General features: G+C 41.7%; 1 protein-coding gene across 2 annotated transcripts in view; it reads left to right on the top strand.

Moving 5' to 3' along the window:
* Window positions 1-20,237, top strand: part of ZDHHC14 (zinc finger DHHC-type palmitoyltransferase 14) — a 128,091-nt gene that overhangs the window by 46,073 nt on the left and 61,781 nt on the right. For both annotated transcript variants that reach the window (XM_068231864.1, XM_068231863.1), the window contains exon 3: window positions 17,589-17,749. In XM_068231864.1, the coding sequence (XP_068087965.1) occupies window positions 17,589-17,749 (161 nt within the window). The remainder of the gene's footprint in view (window positions 1-17,588; window positions 17,750-20,237) is intronic.

Here is a 20,237-nt window from a genome sequence, read left to right as displayed (position 1 = left end):
TAAATGCATTGTCAGCATTTGTCAGTAGTAATCTGCTAGGATGCTTTTTTTTTTGACCGTGCGAGCTGTAAAAGATCCAGCGCTCTTATGTCTCGTGCGTCTCTATTAGGGATGAATAGCTCTTGGTCCCAATGAACCAGATGTCCCATGTACTCAGCCATTCTATTGGTCAGGAACTTAAGGTCCAAATTTAGAAGCTAAATTTGTCTAACTGCCACATGCTGTTGGGTCATTTTGGGGTTTGGCTAGGATGGCAACTTGGGATTCTAAAGTCTGTGTAGGTAATACCACTGTTCCTGAAGCTGCTGCTATAATGCATTAAACAGTTCTCATAAAGGGCCCGAGGTGGGCTAAAAAAAAAAAAAAGTAGGCTACCTGAACCTTGGGGCTGAGTGGATCAGATAGCCACAAAAACAGCTGTTCCCGTGGCCACAAGGACTCACTTTCACTTTCGTGACCTATCAAGATGTCAAGATGCTGCACTGAAAGACTGTATGTCTCTCAGCGTGCAGGGGAGCGGCCAGAGGCATGGCCACAGAGAGAGAGCTGCCCAATGGCAGCTCAGGCAATCCTGCAGGAATGCCCCTGGCTGGCGTTTTGAACAGGGAATTCCTCTCCCCTGTGTTTACCTCCTAGTTAGCAACAAATCTTGTTAAACTTGGGGGGCTATGGCATGGGGGGGCAGAGATCGGCGGTTGGGGGTCACAGAGCCATGTCATTAAGCAGATAACATGCCTCTGTGTCCCATCTGCCCCCCCAAAGATCCACCTCGGGTTCTCTTTAACCAGTTCACCCCAATGGTTTTTACCCTAATGGACCAGAGCAATTTTCACCTGTCAGTGCCTCCTCCCTTGTATTCCCTAATAACTTTATTACTACTTATCACAACAAAATGATCTATACCTTGTTTTTTTTGCCACCAATTAGGCTTTCTGTGGGTAGTACATTTTGCTAAGTTTTTTTTTTTTTTTAAATTCTAAATGCGTTTTTAATGGGAAAAATAAAGAAAATGGAAAAATAATTATTTCTCAGTTTTTGGCCATTATAGTTGTAAAATTAAACGTTCTCTTATATAATACTGTAATGTTTGTTGCTGGTACTTTTTTTTTTTTTTTTTCCCCTTTAAAAATTTCAATAAATTTCAACTTCAAAAAAAAAAAAATGAAACGTTCTCCTTTGGATAAAACTGACACATTTTATTTGCCCAGTTGTCCCGATTATTAAACTGTTTAACCACTTCAGCCTACAGCTTCGAAAATCTTATGCATCCGAGCAATGTTCACCTCCCATTCATTCGCTAATAACTTTATTGCTACTTATCAAAATTAATTGATCTATATCTCGTTTTTTCCGCCACTAATTAGGCTTTCTTTGGGTAGTACATTTTGCTAAGAGCCACTTTACTGTAAATACATTTTAACAGGAAGATTAAGATAGAAATGGAAAAAAATCATTATTTCTCAGTTTTTGGTCATTATAGTTTAAAATTAATACATGCTACAGTAATTAAAACCCATGCATTTTATGTGCCCATTTGTCCCGCTTATTACACCATTTAAATTACGTCCCTATCACAATTTATGGCGCCGATGTTTTATTTAGAAATAAAGGTGCATTTTTTCAATTTGCGTCCATCACTATTTACAAGCTTATAATTTTAAAAAATTTAATAAGATACTCTCTTGACATGTATATTTAAAAAGTTCAGACCCTTAGGTAACTATTTATGTAGTTTTTTTTTTTTAATTGTAATTTTTATTTTATTTTTTAATACAAAAATGTATTTGGGTAATTTTAGTTTGGGAGGTAAATAGCCAATTTTAGATGTAATATAATGTATTTTTATTCAATACAGGTATGTGGGTGCAGTTTACTATTTGGCCACAAGATGGCCACATTCAAAAAATTCCTAGATGCGAACAATGTCGCATCTAGGAACTAAAATGAAGAGAAGTTGTTTCCTGGGGGCAGAAATACCACGCTCTCTGATGAGAAAGCGTCGGTATTTCTGCCGGGGACTTAGATCGGTGAATGGGAATTATATTCCCATTCACTGATCGGGGGGGGCAGCGGGAGGCAGCGGGAGCGCGCGCGCGCGCGCCCGATCCCGCGCAGCACACGGCTGCAGCACCACTGCCTATCTGGACGGATATATGCGTCCAGATATGGCGAAGTGGTTAAATTATGTCCCTATCACAATGTATGGCTACAATATATTATTTGGAAATATAGGTGTTATTTTTCGGGGGGGGGGGGGAAGGGTTCGTCCGGTCCATAAGTACAAGCCCCTATGTAGTAAAGTAAAAGTAATTTTCCCTCATAAAATATAGATTAAAAAAAGCTGAGTCCCTACAGCAACTAATTATGTAATTTTTTTTTTTTAAACTGATTTTTTTTTTGGTACTTATCCGTTAGCCGGGCGCATCCGGCAGGTGGTGCTAATTACTATTCCCCCCTCCAGCAGGCCGACATGGATAGTAGGGAAAGATGTAACTCTGGTGGAGTTTTGTCGCCACCTAGAGGATGTGCCCAGATAACGGATAAGTACCTTTTTTTTTTTTTTTTTTTTTTTTTTTTTTTTTTTTTTTTTACCCAGGGGGGAGAGGGCTTTGGAAATGTGTTATTAATTTTATTAATATTGTGTATGTATGTGCCTGTATGTGTAATTATACTTTTTTGGCCACAAGATGGCGCTAGTGAACACTTTCCTGTTTGATAGGAAGTTTTTTTTTTTTTTTTACATTTAACTACACTGTGATGGCTCTGTTTTTTATGAACAGACGTGGCCGCTGATCGCGGCCACATCCATTCATTCCAGGCATTGCGAATGGGTGGAGGACCGCTCGGTCCTCTTCCCCAATCACTGAATACGGAATCCCGTAGGAAACGGCGGCGGGAGCGGCGCGCACGTGCGGCGGCGGGAACGAGTAACTTATTAAAATGTCCTATTGCTGTTAACAGGCTCAAACAGGACGTTTTAATAAGTCAGGATGCCATTAACTGGTTAAGGTATCAGCATCCCTTCACATATTTTGTAAAACTTCATAGGGTATACATCTGGGCTTGGAGCCTTTTCTGGTTTAATGTCAATGATGACTTACGAATTTCAGCTTCCGTAAAAAGTTCTGATAGTGTTTTTCAGGAGCAGTTTGTAAATTTGACTGGCCGCTTTAGCAATAAAGGAACGCTGCAATCTTGGAGAAAAAAATACACAGTTAGTATTGGGAAATGTTTGAATATTCCAGATGCTTCCCGATTCCTTCTACATGCCATTGATCAAGCACTGGGCCCTCTTTATCTTTTGGCCAGTAGCGCAGCTGTGAACAAGCACATCCGCTCTGGGCATGCGCAAGTACAGCTGGGATTTTTTTTCTCCATGCAGGAGTGCTGCCCTCTACTTGAAATGCATAGACCTTACTCAAGCATGCCTAATGCGCATGCATCTGTTCACGGCCACAGTCATGGCCGGAAGAAGCTTACCTAAACTCAGTGCTGAATCTGTGGCCTTGAGATGGATCCAAGAAGCCTGTGGATAATCCCGAGGCTTCACCATAATAAAGTATCTACTATTTTAAACATTATTTTTCCCTACTTTGGATTGGTTTAAAGCAGGGATGTCAAACTACAGTCCTCTAGGGCCGAGGTCCTCACACATTTTTGGCATAGCTCAAATTAATTGATAGAACTGATTCAGGACTGGAGTTTGAAACCTGTGCTTTAAATGATAAATGCAGAACTGAGGCTGCCAACTTCCTAAAAAACAAAAAATAAACAAGATGTATGGCTTGTATAGTGTTATTCTGGCTGTAATGTTTTCTAAATCACTCCCCCAGAGCAAATATTTCTAATATCAGTCTTATTAAAGAATATTTTGCGTTTGTAAGTGGGGAAAGTTGGCAATTGGAGTCAAATCTAGGATAGAGAACATGGCACCAAAGGGCAGTATCATATGTTGATACAATCTTTTCAACTATTATTGGTTTATAACCTCTGGCAGTTTAATTTCAGCCCTCTAAAATGTCAAGGAAAATTGACACTCTGAAGAGAGGATGTTAAACTGTAAATGTTTGTCTCCAAGGCCACCATTACCTCATTCGGAAATATAATCTGTAAAAATAAATTGTCACCAGTTATATTGCTGTTGGCTAGAACAGCAATTGTACAATGTCTTCAACTGAATTCTTGGAAAGAACATTGTGTAGGGAGTTTTCGAGCACTATGGTCTTAAAGGAGAAATCAGTGTCAGTGGACTGAAAACCCAAATACTAAAATCCTTTGTAATACATACCTTATTTACTATTTTTGTATTTATTTTTTATTTAAAAGTTATCAGTGGCAAACATGTTAAACCTCTCATCTGCATACTTGTCATGAGTCTGTGGCTCAGACACAAAAACCAAGCAAGTGATACCCACCTGATTCCCCGCTCCCTATGTTTTGCTTTTAATGGGGATATTTCCGCAGAAGAGTGAGGATGAAGTCAGCAGTGTTAGTGTACCAGTGGCCCAGGGGTTAACGTACGACAATAATAAACCTACTCCATTAATACTGAATGTACAGAGAAAAAAAAGTAATTTTATTGCTGGCTTTCTTTGAAAACTACACGTTAGGCCCCCTGCACACTGCAAATCCGATTTTGTAATTCCAATATGCGATTCTGATTTTCCCTGGATGCTATCAAAAGAAAACTCATAAACGCGGCATGCAGTACCGATTAAAAATCGCGAATCAATGTCATGTAGTGTGCAAGAGGCCTTAGTGTGATAAGTAAATGCAGAGAGTCTAGCCTGCACAAGCTATGTGCAAATTTTGTCTATTCATGTTGAGTTTTGCCACTTCCCTTTCTTTTAAGCTGCCTCTCCATTGGTCATTGTATTTCATATAGAGGAGGAGGAGGAGCTTGCCTTTGAAAAGGCAAGTGTAAATCTGTGTACAGATGCTAGATGTTTGTTGCAGACGCCTGCGCGGGTCCAATTTTTCAGCCCCACGACCCACTTTCTGATGAATTTGCTACCCGCAGCCAACCCGCTCTTTTCCATTTTCTTCTAAAGTACACATTTAAAGTAAAATTGGGACGTTGTAAAGTAAACAAAACCTATTTTTATATAGAAACCAAAGCCAAAGAAGTGTTTTTAGTTTTTTTTTTTTTTTTTTAAACTCTTTATTTGAATCCATAAAAACCAAGAAGTAACAGTCCTGCTCACACAACAAAGAGCTGAGCACCCACACCCCTGTCCCTGTATGATTTAGGCTGCTCCCCATCTACACTACACATAGGCTTGCAACGCGACCAATAGGACGCGGGCAAGCTATTTGGAGTGCAGGGAGGATACGCACTTATGGGTAAATAACCCCTTAACTCCCTGCGCTAATTAAAACTCATTTAAAGGAATACTGTAGGGGGTCAGGGGAAAATGAGTTGAACTTACCCGGGGCTTCTAACGGTCCCCCGCAGACATCCTGTGTTGGCGCAGCCACTCACCGATGCTCCGGCCCCGCCTCCGGTTCACTTCTGGAATTTCAGACTTTAAAGTCTGAAAACCACTGCGCCTGCGTTGCCGTGTCCTCGATCCCGCTGATATCAAGAGCGCACAGCGCAGGCCCAGTATGGTCTGTGTCTGCGCAGTACACTCCTGGTGACATCAGCGGGAGCGAGGACACGGGCGTGCAGGAGCAGTGGTTTTCTGACTTTAAAGTCAGAAATTTCAGAAGTGAATTGGAGGCGGGGCCGGAGCATCGGTGAGTGGCTGCGCCAACACAGGATGTCTGCGGGGGACCATTAGAAGCCCCGGGTAAGTTCAGCTCATTTTCCCCCGACCCCCCTACACAAATTTGAGTGCTTAACTACTTTGGCCTTTTGGACGTGCAATATATGTCCAAAAGGCCGCATGTGCGGCCCCGTGGCCAATCGCGCGTGGTCCTGGCCCGTGGTTCGTTTGCCAGGGAATCAGTGAATCGGGACGTGGTGCCTGATCACTGATCCCTTTCCCCAGCAGAAAAAGCGACCGCTTCTCTCGGCACCCTCGCTTTTTCTGCCTCCTACGTCCCTCTAAGCCAGAGGTGCCCACACTTTTTCAGCTTGTGAGCTACTTTCAAAAATTAGCAAGTCAAAGTGATCTACCTGTGTACAATTTTAGGAGCACACTTGTATATACAGAATGGAAAATGTAGTGGGGTCAGGATCTACCATGAAGGCCTTCGTGATCTACCGGTAGATCGCGATCTACCTAATGGGCACCCCTGCTCTAAGCGTACATGTTGCGCTTAGTGACGTAATGTAAATAAACTAATCATCGCCATCTTGTGGCCAAATAGTAAAACTACATTTACATTTAAAAGACAAAACTCATATTTACATTAAAAAATTACTATTACTACCCTCCCAAAAATACCCAAATACAATGGTTAATAATAAAAAAAATTACAATAAAAAAAGTAAAGATTTACCTAAGGGTCGAAACTTTTTAAATATCCATGTAAAAATAAATATTTCTCTTTTTTTTTTTTTTTTTTTTTTTTTTTAAGATTTTATTATAAGCTTGTAAATAGTGATGGATGCAAAGCAGAAAAATGCAATTTATTTCCAAATAAAATATTGTTGCCATACATTGTGATAGGGACATAATTTAAACAGTGTGATACCTTGGAGTATTAGGCAAATACAATACCTGGGTTTTAATTATGGAGGCATGTATTATTTTAAAACTATAATGGCCAAAAACTGAGAAATAATTAATTTTCAGTTTTTTCTTATTCTTCCTGTTAAAATGCATTTACAGTAAAGTAGCTCTTCGCAAAATGTACCACCCAAAGAACGCCTAATTGGTAGTGGAAAAAAACAAGATATAGATCAGCTCATTGTAATAATTAGTGATAAAGTTATAGGCGAATGGGAGGTGAAAATTGCTTGGATACATAAAGTGAAACACGTCTGAGGGCTGAAGTGGTTAAGCACTAGTTATTACTTGTGAGGGCATCCCTGCTTGGCAGATCTTTCTATGCAAAAACGTGTAGGCTTCAGAAGAAACATTATGGCTATCATTCATAAAGCATTTCCGCATGCGGAAATGCTTAAAACAGCTGACTTTACCGACCACTTAGCAAAGTCAGCATTCATAAAGGCTCTTTTCGCATGAAAAAAATGACACTACCGAGCAGAGTGATAAATCACCGCCTTGCGTGGTGATTATCGGAACAAGTGTAGCAAAATGTTAATTCATAAAGAACACCGCAAGCGGGAAGTACCGCTCCCTCTGATGTGGCGATACTAATGTAAGTGAATGGAGACACACAGACCTCCCAGGCAGCTGCAGCAGAGCGGAACACGGAGAAATGTATCAACTCTGCAGCTTCCGTGTCTCCGCCAGCCTAGTTCGGGGAATCTCCGCACTGCTACCGCACATGGATACTTTTCTATGAATGCCCACCCAGAAGTCTAAAATACCGGCAGCGGTGTTTTCCCGCATTGATTCCCCTTACCGACAGCTCCTTTATGAATGATAGCCTATGTGCCAAAATTAACTTCTCTTGTAACAACGTCGATACAAGTGTGTGTGATTAGGTGGACGAGGCTTTTCCACGTGCAGCGGTAATGACTATGAGCACATTGAGTAAGTAATCTCTCATACTACACGGGAGATAATTGGCCAATCCAAATTGGATCTGTATATACACCCTAAGCTATCTTTTCTTCATTACAGTAGCTCAACAGCAAAATAAATGGTAATTCATTAAGAAAATCAGGATTGCATAAGAGTCCAACAAGGCTTTTAAAGGTAATGTCCAAGCAAAATAAAAAGAGTTTCACTTACCTAGGGCTTCTACCAACCCCATGCAGCCATCCTGTGCCCTCATAGTCACTCACTGCTGCTCCAGTCCCCGGCTGGCAGGACGCATTGCGTACATTTTTCCGCATTCCCGCTAGTGCAGGAACATTAACACATACATTTTTACGTGTTACTGGTTCAATGCGTAAATTTTTTACGCATTGAACCAGTAATGCGTAAAAATGTATGTGTTAATGTTCCTGCACTAGCGGGAATGCGTAAAAATGTACGCAATGCGTCGTCGGCAAGCTGCCAGCCGGGGACTGGAGCAGCAGTGAGTGACTACGAGGGCACAGGATGGCTGCATGGGGCTGGTAGAAGCCCCAGGTAAGTGAAACTCATTTTTTTATTTTGCTTGAACCTTCCCTTTTAAGCAGGGAGAACAAATATACTGTAAATGCGCACCTACTCAGGACTTACCAATCTGAATCAGTTAAAGAGAATCTGTATTGTTAAAATCGCACAAAAGTAAACATACCAGTGAGTTAGGGGACATCTCCTATTACCCTCTGTCACAATTTTGCCGCTCCCCGCCGCATTAAAAGTGGTTAAAAACAGTTTTAAAAAGTTTGTTTATAAACAGACAAAATGGCCACCAAAACAGGAAGTAGGTTTATGTACAGTATGTCCACACATAGAAAATACATTCATACACAAGCAGGCTGTATACAGCCTTCCTTTTGAATCTCAAGAGATCATTGTGTGTTTCTTTCCCCCTGCATCTCTCATGCACTGAAGTGTCAGGCTGCTCTTTTCTTCCTGCAAACAGCTTTGCCCTTGTCTGAATTTCCTCAGTATGTGAAAGCCCAGCCAGCTCAGAGGACGATTTATCCAGCTTGTAAAAGATAAGAGAGAAGCTGCCCTAATCTAAATAATACACAGGCAGTGTGCATAGAGGGGCCTGGAAGGGGGAGTTCATAGCAGAACCACAACACTGAAGAACTTGGCAGCCTTCCAGACACAGGCCGACAAGTCTGACAGGGGAAAGATACATTGATTTATTACAGAGACTGTGATAGCAGAAAGTGCTGCAGTAAGCAAGAACACATTAGAATAGCTTTTGGAACTTGTAGGATGATAAAAAATAGGATGCAATTTTTGTTACGGAGTCTCTTTAATTGGAGCAGATTCATCACAACCAAAAGAAAAAAAATAGCACACACATCAATTGTTTCACTTTTGCAATAGTTTTCCCTCCATTTTGCATGCACTTCTGTTGATAAATCTGCCCCATTGTCTTGTACCTGTCTGATAATAAAATCCTGTATTTAATTCTTGTCATATGCAGCAAACACATACCTGTGTGTGCTAGATTGCTGTGGATGCAGCTACACTGTCTGTCAGCAGATCTTGTACCATGTGGCATGTGCTTCTCTGCCTCCTCCCTCCAGCTTTAGAGAACATACCTGAACATTCTCTAGCTTTTGTCCTATCAAATATCCCACGTCACTAACACATAGCTATCATATCACACATTTTCTTTCAACAGAGCATGCCCCAGTGATTTCTGGCTACCTATAAAAACACACCATCAGGCTGGATTCACAGTGGTCAGTTGCATATTACACGCCTTAAAATGAGTGTGAACTGCAGTGGAGACTGGACATATAGTTTAATACAAAGCCTGCATGCAGCGAGTTAGAATAACATGATCAGTTACAACGCTTTACTGTGAACAGGCTCAGAGAATTGTATGGACAGTGAGTTAGTCTGCAGAATAATTCTGCAATGCAACTGAGCACTGTGAATCCAGCCTAAATCGCACACTGGCATGTTCCCAGTTAAATGCATTCGAATGGGGGAGGGAAGATCTGAGCTTGAGAGCAGGATGGAGTATGCTGGCATTAAAGATGAGAAGCAGCCAACAAGTCAGCAAGAAAGTATTCTGGTGCCAGCATTCATCACAGATTTTGGGAAGGCAAAAGATACTGAATTGTCTTGTGCATGCTTAGACTACCCGCACCAGCAGCTCGAATCAATTTGGGTACCTGAACTTGACCCGTATTTCGGGTAACCTGCTGGTACCTGACCCGATGCAGACCTCTATTTTGTTGCCCAAGATGGTTTCAGGCAAAACACTAGTATCATGCTAACTACAAGAAGGTTTTTGCCCGCAGGAAGCAGCAGGGAGGGGGGCCGACATCATTCCTCCCTCCGATGTGGGCCCCCCTCCTCTGCCTCCCTCTATGCCTGGAGCAGTGGTTGGAGTGTAATTGCTCATCTAATTTCTGTCTCCATGTCAGTGTCCTACGCCGGCAACAGTCTCCTTTCTACTTCCTGTATGACGTGATTACTACGCGTCATACAGATGTCAGAATTCTAGCGGTTTTATTTATGCAGAAAAAGCTGTCATATGTATAGGTTTTAAGTTTTAATGTTCTATCAAAATTTAATTGTAAACTGTAAAGTTAGAGTACTTTATATTGTTCTGTGACATCTCCGCATATTCCAGGCTGTAAATCTTATAAGATTATTTTAACTTGCAAACTGGGAGATTGTTGACGTACTGGTTACAAGAAGCCAAAACATTCTTCGTTTATGTCAAGGTTAGACTGCGCAGTATGTGTAATGCTGGGCACGGCTAACTGTGCAGGCTTATCAATCGAGCCTGATGGCTCGATTGGTAATATCCGACAGGTCAGATGACCTGCCGGATAGATTCCCAGCTCGATCCCCGCCAGCGGGGAATAGAGCGGCTGATTAGGAGCTCTCGCGGGGACGAGCGGGGATCGATCCGTGCGGACGAGTGGGGACGCGGCGGGGGTCGATCTGGCGGCTAATCGGGCGATGGATCGACCCATGTATGCCCAGCATAAGAAAGAATGCTAGTTTAAAAAGAATGCTAGTTTAAAAGTCACATTACTGCAGAAAGAGATATGTATATGGATTCTGCAGTAAAAGTTTCAAAATACATTAGCTGTTTTCCACAAAGACTGATCTTTGGAATGTCAATATAAGTTCCAAGGGTTTTGTATTGTCCCGTATTTAGGACAATTGATGCCACCTGGCGGTTTCATAGTCTTATAAAATTAATATTAATACAGATTGTTATTACATGATGAAATTCTGACCCCTGTCGGTGGAATTATTACATTTATTCATAAGCAAGGCAAATATATAGAACACGATTTTATAATAATATTTAATATGCAATTATTTCTTATGATTAATTGTTTTAAGCAAAATTATATAATAAGCTTTATATTTAAATAAGTATATTAGAAGCCCTGTATGTTTCAATAAGCCCTAAATTGCTGAAGACTCTCACAAGTCTGTGTTAGTGTCATTTTGACCAAGCTTATGTCTGGGAAAGTACCGAGACATTCCAACCTAATTAGCAGAGAACACTTTGTCAGAAGTGCGTCATGAACGACATTGTTTAGTCACAATGTCTGGGGCAAAAAAGTCAACCAGCAGACAAGTTGGCTGGTGACGTCCATTTTTAATCAACTGCGTCAAATGACCTAATCAGGATTTATAAACAATAATATTATGATTTAGGTATTATAACATAAAGCATTGACGCATGGAAGCTTTAGCCAATCGGAACCTGGGATTCAGGGAAATTCCAGATTAGGCAGCCATATTGAATCCTATCCCTATAAAAGTAGGAGCTGAAAGCTCATAGTTTGCAGAAGCCCAACAATCTCCTGAGAAGACACGAGGCAGAAGCTACCTTCCCACACGTGGTTCTAGATGCTGAAGACATGACAGAGAAGGGGTAATATGCTTAATATTCTGGTGATATACTTTCATTTTTCAGCATTAAGTGTTAAGATGTTAGCAAGAAGTTTTTTAGAAGCTATTTGTTATGCTATTTCTTTAAGATAACTACAAGTTTTACACAGCTACTAGATATACAGCTATTGATACAGATGGGACTACTGATGATCTTATTCTACATGACACAACTGTTATATTCGTTTTTGAATGCACTTAGAAGATTAATGATCGCTTGGCTATAAAGCCTCGATGAGATGGAAGGCCTCTTGCACACTGCAAGTGATTCCGATTCAGATTCCGCTTTTTAATCAGTTTTTACATCCGATTCAGATTCCGATTTGCAGTGTGCATGGAGCAAACTGCAAATCGGAATCTGAATCGGATGTAAAAACTGATTAAAAAGCGGAATCTGAATCGGAATCACTCGCAGTGTGCAAGAGGCCGAATACTGTTAGAAGGAAACACTACTTAGAACTGTTCATATTTTGTATATATGCTGTATGACAAGCAAATACAATTTTTTATATAAAATCATATACTGAGTGCTCTGATTCATTTCAAGGTATACCATCAATCTATAATTGCTGTTTTAGAGGGTTCAGACTCCACTATGCCGGATTTATATTATAGCAGCGCTTTAAAGGACTTGCGAGGCCAAAATCCGGCCCCCAAATGTAAAAAAAGTTATCTACCTGTATGACTTTCTAAGGCACGGAGGACGCTGTCCGCGCCCTCCGTGCCGTTCCGCCGGGTCCCCGCCTCTCAATACGACCCCGAATGGCTCCCGACCCCACGGCCAGGGTCGGGCTCTGCTGCCTGTATAAAGATGGCCGCCGACCCTGGCCGCGGCTGCGCACTCCGCATGGCCGCTACTGCGGCTGCGCAGCACTAGGGCCAACCCCCCGATCCACGCAACAGGCTGTTTCCTGTAGCGTGGATCGGGGGGTTGGCCCTAGTGCTGCGCAGCCGCAGTAGCGGCCATGCGGAGTGCGCAGCCGCGGCCAGGGTCGGCGGCCATCTTTATACAGGCAGCAGAGCCCGACCCTGGCCGTGGGGTCGGGAGCCATTCGGGGTCGTATTGAGAGGCGGGGACCCGGCGGAACGGCACGGAGGGCGCGGACGGCGTCCTCCGTGCCTTAGAAAGTCATACAGGTAGATAACTTTTTTTACATTTGGGGGCCGGATTTTGGCCTCGGAAGTCCTTTAAGGGCTGGTCCTTTACTGAGTTAGCAATCATGAAAAAGGCAAGAACTGCTCAGGTTTTTGACACAGAGATCGGGGAGGAGAGAGGAGCCTGCTGCCTATGTAGAGAATATGAGTTGACAGACTACACGCAGGTATACCTTGTATGGCTACAGATATTTTAACCAGTTATTCTGAAGTATGGGTTAGCTTTTAGGGCAGTTTTACACTTTATTTTTGTGTAGTGAAGCTACTACCACATCCCACTGCAACTCAAAATGCGACAATTGGAGTGCGCCAACAGGGTCATATGCATAGGACTGGTACCCTTTCAGTGACATACTCACTGCTGGCCAGGAAGTACGCCACTGGGATTCCTGTTGGTTCCGTCACTACACGTTAAAGAAACTCTGTAACAAAAAAAAAGTTCCCCTGGGGGATACTCACCTCGGGTGAGGAAAGCCTCTGGATCCTATTAAGGATTCCCCCGTCGTCCTGTGTCCAACGGCGGTCTGGCTGTCCCCCTTCCTAACAGCGGGGATGTAAATATTTACCTTCCAACCTTCAGCGCAGGCTCAGTATCGCTTAGAGATAGGCAGAAATAACCGATTGCTGTCGGCCAGCTCTAATGCGCAGCCTCAAGTCTCCATCTCCTGCGTAGTAGAGCGGAGGGACGCAACAATGCCCCCGCTGGAGCCAGAAAAGGTAAATATTGCACAGCCTGGCAAATTGTCGGCTGTGCGTTCCATGGGCTGCAGCGAGACAGCCGTGGGACACAAGAGGACAGGGGAAGCCTCATTAGGATCCAGAGGCTTCCGCCTACTGAGGTGAGTACCCCCCAGGGGAACTTTTTCTTTTTTTGTTAGTGTCTCTTTAAGCACGGTGCTTGCAGTAACACTCTGAAGCTCTTGCATCGGATTTAATACTTCAGGTGCAACGCAGGTTTAACCTGCAAGTGTAAGAGGAGCCTAAATCTGCTGCTTGTCATTTATTTTGTTGTTGGTCATTATCTGAGCAATGCTTTATGTCTGTACTATGTTACAGGGGCGAAAATAGATAATTTGCATATTTAGTAGTGGTGCATTGTGGGTAACCACAAATGTTCGCTTATAGCTAAATTATTGCAAGTTTCCTTCTGTTTTAAGAAGGCAAATTTCACCAAGCATATGTTAATGTATGTGACCTATATTTGCCAAGTACTTTTCTGCATGAAGACAACTGGAGTTGAAATTCAGCAGAGCTTACTCTGCATTCTTGATGCAACAATCTGCAAGCTTGCTGACCTAAATTTCTTATGATTAAATTTACTTACATGAGATCAAGCTTTGTCTAATTTTGTAAATAACCTGTTAAGCAGTTTTTTTTCAGATCTTGGTGATGAATTTTGACATTTTGCAGTTTTGTTTCAACCATAGTCGATACAGATGTTGCACTGATTTTTATTTTCAAAATTTTTTATATACAGTAGTCTATATTGATTAGATATTACTTCATACATACCTCTTTTCTACCATATAAAACCAAATATCTGAGCATTAGGCATAATATGTGAACATCATCTCTGAAGTATGTCCATATGTTAAAGGGAATCTGAAGTAAAAATAAACTTATATGATTTGTATGTGTAAGAAATAAACCATTAGCAGCAGAGATCTGAGTCTAATATTGTTTCTAGTACAGGAAAAGTTAAACTCCAGTTATCTAAGCAAAAAAAAGCTTATCTGAGCTCCACGACTTTCAAAGTGGCAGAGAACTCTGTCTTCTGAAGCCTCTCTCAAGTGGGTCACTGTATTTTGTTTTTTCTGCAGAGTAAAGTTCAAAAGATCACAAGCCTGCTTTGGGAAATCATTTAGAATGCTGAGTGTAGTGTGTAAATTGCAAATATTAGAGAATTATGCATTGTTGTAAAAAAAAGTATCTGAAAATAAAAATGAGACTATTTTCCATGCTACTAATGTTCTAGTAATTATCTGTGCTACACATACAATTCATTATATCATGATTCTTTTTTTTTTTTTTTTTTTGCTTCAGTGTTACATGCATTTTGGTAATTGCCTTTAAATAATAATGCTAAATGTGCTTTATTTATGCTGCCATACACCAAATTGCATGCATCTATAAACTATTACAGTAGTTGATATATATTTTTATCTTACTATGTTGGCAGTTAAACTACTGTTCAGGAAATGCCTTTGAAAACAAAGAAAATCCAGAGAGTCCCCCCATGAGGAGATGGACTAGTCCAAAACCTGTCGGTTCTGTCAGATTTTAAAGGACCACTATCGCAAAAGAAGTAGGCAGTTAAAATCTGACAGAACCAACAGGTTTTGGGCCAGTCCATCTCCTCATGGGGCATTCTCAGGGTTTTCTTTGTTTTCAACAGCATTTCCTGAACAGCAGTTGCAAAGTCTGACAATATAGTGTGCAAGTGAGTAGTCCTCGTTTCCACAGTGCGCTTATGTCTGCTTTTTATCAGCACATCAATGTTACAGATTAATACATGTTTCTGAAAAGCAGACAGAAGCGCACAGATGGAAACGAGGCCTGAGACTTTCAGATGGAAAGCAGCATTAAGTTAGACAAGCAGAATAATGTTATGACGGCTGGTTCTAATTTCGAACCCTGAAATCCATTCTTCCCCGTATTAATACACAAAAAAAGTGAGGACATGGCGTTTTGGGTGGTGGCGGGAGGCGAGCCCGGAGTCTGTCTTTTTCTTCTCCTTCTTCCTTGTTTCTTTCATCCATTCCGTTCTTTATCTTTTAGACTTCTTCTTCTTCCCCTCTCTTGCCTTTTTTTTTTCTTTTTTCTTTTTTCTATTCTTTTTCTTCCCTCTTCCTCTTATGGCACGGTACTCCTTCTGCATACGAATATACTCGTGGATAATATAAACTCCTAAGATATTGGTTCATGTCCAGGATGCTTGCTACACTAGATGTTTATTAATGTAACCATACTTATGTTAAATGTATCATCCAATTTCTGTAATAATGCTCATGCTAACTGATTACATAACTCCTGTTTGTGGGAGTACTGTGCTATTTCCTGTAATGCTTCTCTTTGTTTTTGTTTTTTAAATAAAAATTGACTTTTGAAAAAAAAAAAGTTAGACAAGCCGCTTGACATTTTGTAATAAATAAGTGGTTAGATTTGATCTAACAGTCTAACCAAGCTGTATATGACATTTGCAGGGTAAGTCAGCATTGCAAACCCAGTCAAGCAGGTAATAAATATACACCACAAAGAATACCATGAAAGGAGGGGGTATTGATCAGGCTTAGAAGAGCAGGGTTACAATGTTATGGAACTGAACCCAAAACTGAACAAAGGAAATTCTGATAGTAATCTGGTTGGTAAGTGGATAAAAATAGTGAAAAGGAACTATAATGGTGGACAGAGTTATTGTTTTTTTTATTAGCAGGGATGCTCAAATTCGGATTCGGGAGATACCCAGATAGTTGCTATCCGGATATCTCCCTGTAAACCTGGGGGGGGGGGGGGTCAAGCTTACCTGTCTGTCTTCTTCGGTCCGTCTCTCGGCGCTTCCCACGATGCGGTCCAAGCGGCGGTCACATGACTTCCGGGTTGCAGGAGGAAGTGCTTGTAGTCACGTGATGCACGTGGACCGCATTGTGGGAGGCGCCGAGGCACGGACCGAAGAAGTTAGATTGGTAAGCTTGGCCCAGCCCGCACAGGTTTACTGGGAGATATACGGATAGCAACTATCCGGGTATCTCCCGAATCCGAATTTGAGCATCCTTAATTATTAGCACAAAATGCTTTGCAGTGAAGCTAAGGTCTAAAAGGAACACAAGATATGAGACCTATAGAGGCTGCTATATTTTTCTTGGCAGTTGCCGGTCAGCGCTGCTGATCATTTTGGTCAGTAAGGTCTAATTCACACACCTGAAACAATCATGCAGCTAATCATGTCAGATTGTCAGACATCTGATCTGCATGCTTGTTCAGGGTCTATGGCTTAAAGTATTAGAAGCAGAGCAGGACAGCCAGACAAAGGCCTCAATTCACTAAGCTTATCTCCTGTCTTTAATAACTCTTCTAGAGTTGTTACCATGGTGATAAGGCATGTAGTATTCAGGAAACATTTTACCTCAGGCAAACCTAAAGTTAACTCTTCTGTCTTTAAATTAACTCTCCAATCCCTAAAATAACTCCAGAGTTAAAGACAGGCTGGTAATTGCGTGTGAAAATAACTACAGAGGAGGTAAATTAACTACAGAGGAGGTAAATTAACTACAGGAGAGGTAACTTGAGGAATGAAGAGGTAAGATAACTCTCTCACATGTGGAGGTAAGTTTCCCCTTGCCTTATTATCTCCAGCATGATCTTAGTGAATTGAGGCCAATGTGCATTGTTTAAAAGGAAACAAACATGTCAGCCTCCATATCCCTCTCACCTCGGGTTCACTTTAAATATCCTTGTCCGGTATACAGCACACTGAATCTTTCACTACAATGGTGTAACATCCTCCCCTCCCGCCGCCTTACCTTTAGTAATTTGGTGATGCGAAAAGGTCTAAAGAAATAAAAATTTATATATATATATATATATATATATATATATATATATATATATATATATATATATATATATATATATATATATATATATATATATATTTTATTTCTCAAGGATGCTATACTCTTAAAAGGAATGAAGTTATATGTGATCAGCTGCGTACCTGCAATGAAGAATAGACCATTCTATTTTAGCCATCTAATCTGTCTATGGTGGCTGTGTATTAGTGTTTCTATACAGATGTTTGCTTGAAGTTCACCAATACTGAAGTGTCAATCATTGTATTTATGAATATATATATATATTCTCTCTTTTTAGTTGTCCTTATCTGGCTGTGAAGATTACACCTGCAATTCCTGTAATAGGTGGTATTCTTGTATTTTTTGTCATGGGGACTTTATTGAGGACTAGCTTTAGTGACCCAGGAGTTCTTCCTCGTGCTACTCCAGATGAGGCAGCAGATTTGGAGAGACAAATAGGTAAAATGTGGATGTTTTCTTGCATTTTGTTTGTTACATTTTTATTGGTTTTTCAAGTAACAAATTGGGTATCGAACAACATTGAATCCAGTGATGATAGTCTGCTTTTTACATTGAAAAGGTAGTAGTAATTTTGTGCCAGCTGCTAACATGATCAGTCATTTATTTTTTAGAGAAGGAACAAGGCTCCATCTACTCCAATTAAAAGCTGCATAAAATGTGTTAGCAATTGATTACCCATCATTTGTTTTCTGGTTGAACTCGATGGACTTGTCTTTTTTCATAAATCTTACACTTATACAATTGCGCCAATGTCCTCAAAACAATGGCCCCCTCACGTTGGCTTCCACCGCTGGGAACGCTGCAAATTGTCCAATGTTCATAAACTTTCAATATGTACTGATGTGCTCTCCATAGATATCTAGAACAGAATACAAAGACCTCCACACCACACCCAGTCGTCTCATAGTGCTCATTGCCACTTTAAAAATAAGATCCCCTTCCCCTTTGTCTAGCAGCACACCAGATATATGCCACCTATATGCTCAGGTGGGTCTCAGGCATTTTAATCACAGTGTCCTTCCTTGTAGCCCGACCGGGGAAAGGCGAGCGGAACGACGCGACGACCTTACAGTTACCCGTGACAGATGAGCATCGTATAAGAGCTGTGTGATATGCGGAGAACCTGCCTGGATGCATTTCGTTTATTGGATTAAATCAAGATTTTTAAAGTGGCACTGAGCACTATGAGACCCCTGGGTGCAGACAAAGAAAACTGAACTGTATTACCCTATGTGGAGGTCTTTGTGTTCTGTTCTAGATATCTATGGAGAGCGCAGCAGCAAATATTAAGTTTTTTTCATAAATACATGGACTCTTGCGCACTATGCAAAGAGAAATTCTTCGCTTAATTAGAATAAAATCAATTAAATAAATAAAATTCACAGTAAAAAATAGTCAAAGATGTCACTATCAGACATTAGAAAACACACCCTTACCTGTCTAGCAAAATATCCTGCGAGCAATCTCGCACCTCATCCACACCACCATACACACTGTGAGATCTCGCACAGATAATTGGACAGATCACAGGGATCGTCCTGCAATGTTTCTGTAGATAGAGCCTCCTTCTTGCTCCTAAATCAAGATAAAATGTATACAAACACCAATATCCATGTGTAGATAGCATAAGACATCACAAGCCACTTGTAGTTTGGCAATCCTAAATCGGTTTCATATCTTGCCCAGTTTATATAGAGGAACACAATAGCGGCATTTGATAGGAGTGTATCTCCTGGTACTCACAGCTCCACTCGATTAGCGTGTCTTACAGTCCAATTCGCAGTGCTCCAACGATCAATGTCCTAGTAAAGCTGCGGCATCTGTACGTGGTCTGGGGAGATGGAGATTCGATTCAGACCTACTCGACTGCTGCAGAGCCCCTGCCGGCAGCTTCAGCAGTCTAGGGTATAACAGTAGAGTCAGCCTGTTGCTGTACTTGCGGACCACAAAAAGACCCGAAAATTGCGCTGTGTGACGTCACGGTGTCAACTACCAACCACGCCTATGGATTTCAAGAGGGATATGCTTCTCTTCATCCGGGCATTGCAATTGGCAGTCTGTTATTCCTTATATCTCCACACCGCCTCCCCCCTTCATTCGCCGCTCCTGCTTTCAATCATTAAAGGCAAACCATTCTATATCTTGATTCAAGCCATTCGGTGCCAAAGTATTAAGTGTATAGATCCAATAGGTTTCTTTTCTTGACATGGCGTTTAAAGGGAACCAGAGGCCCCAGGAAAAAGATACTATACATACCTGGGGCTTCCTCCAGCCCCATACGCACGGATCGCTCCCACGCCGTCGTCCTCTGCTACCTGGATCCGCCGTTACCGGGTCCCGTCATTGCCGCGAGTCGGCCGGCGGACGCGGCCGATTCTCCGCATCACACGGCGCTCCCTCTATACAAGTACACATGAGGCTGCCTGCTGCGCAGCAGCATGCGTACGGGTATGGAGGGAGCCCCTGTGATGCGGACAATTGGCCGCGTCCGCGGGAAGTGACGGGCCCGGTACCGGCGGTTCCAGGAAGCGGAGGATGGCGGTGTGGGAGCGATCTAGGCTTATGGGGCTGGAAGAAGCCCCAGGTATGTATAAAAGCCTTTTTCTATTTTTAAATTGTATTCCTCTCTGGTTCCCTTTAATGTAATCCCCTCATTTCCAATTCTTTGCCACACATTGAATAGCATAGAAATGCAGAGATGACAATTTACCCTCATGGTGTTCTTTAAATTGTTTACTCAAGGGGTATTTTGCATCCCCCCCCCCCCCCCCCCTTTTAATACAATTGACCTGCTCTGTGATCCTGTCCAAAGGCATTCTTTTCGTTCGCCCCACATTGATTCATGCATTCGATTATATATGTAACACCACTACTGCTGCAGTTAAGATTGCCTTGAATATTAATTTCATCACCTATAACTAAAATT

Source organism: Hyperolius riggenbachi, chromosome 4, assembly GCF_040937935.1.
Source record: "Hyperolius riggenbachi isolate aHypRig1 chromosome 4, aHypRig1.pri, whole genome shotgun sequence".
In the NCBI taxonomy this organism is placed as follows: Eukaryota; Metazoa; Chordata; class Amphibia; order Anura; family Hyperoliidae; genus Hyperolius; species Hyperolius riggenbachi.
Note: the sequence above shows the minus strand (reverse complement) of the source record. Positions and strands in the feature narration are given on the sequence as shown.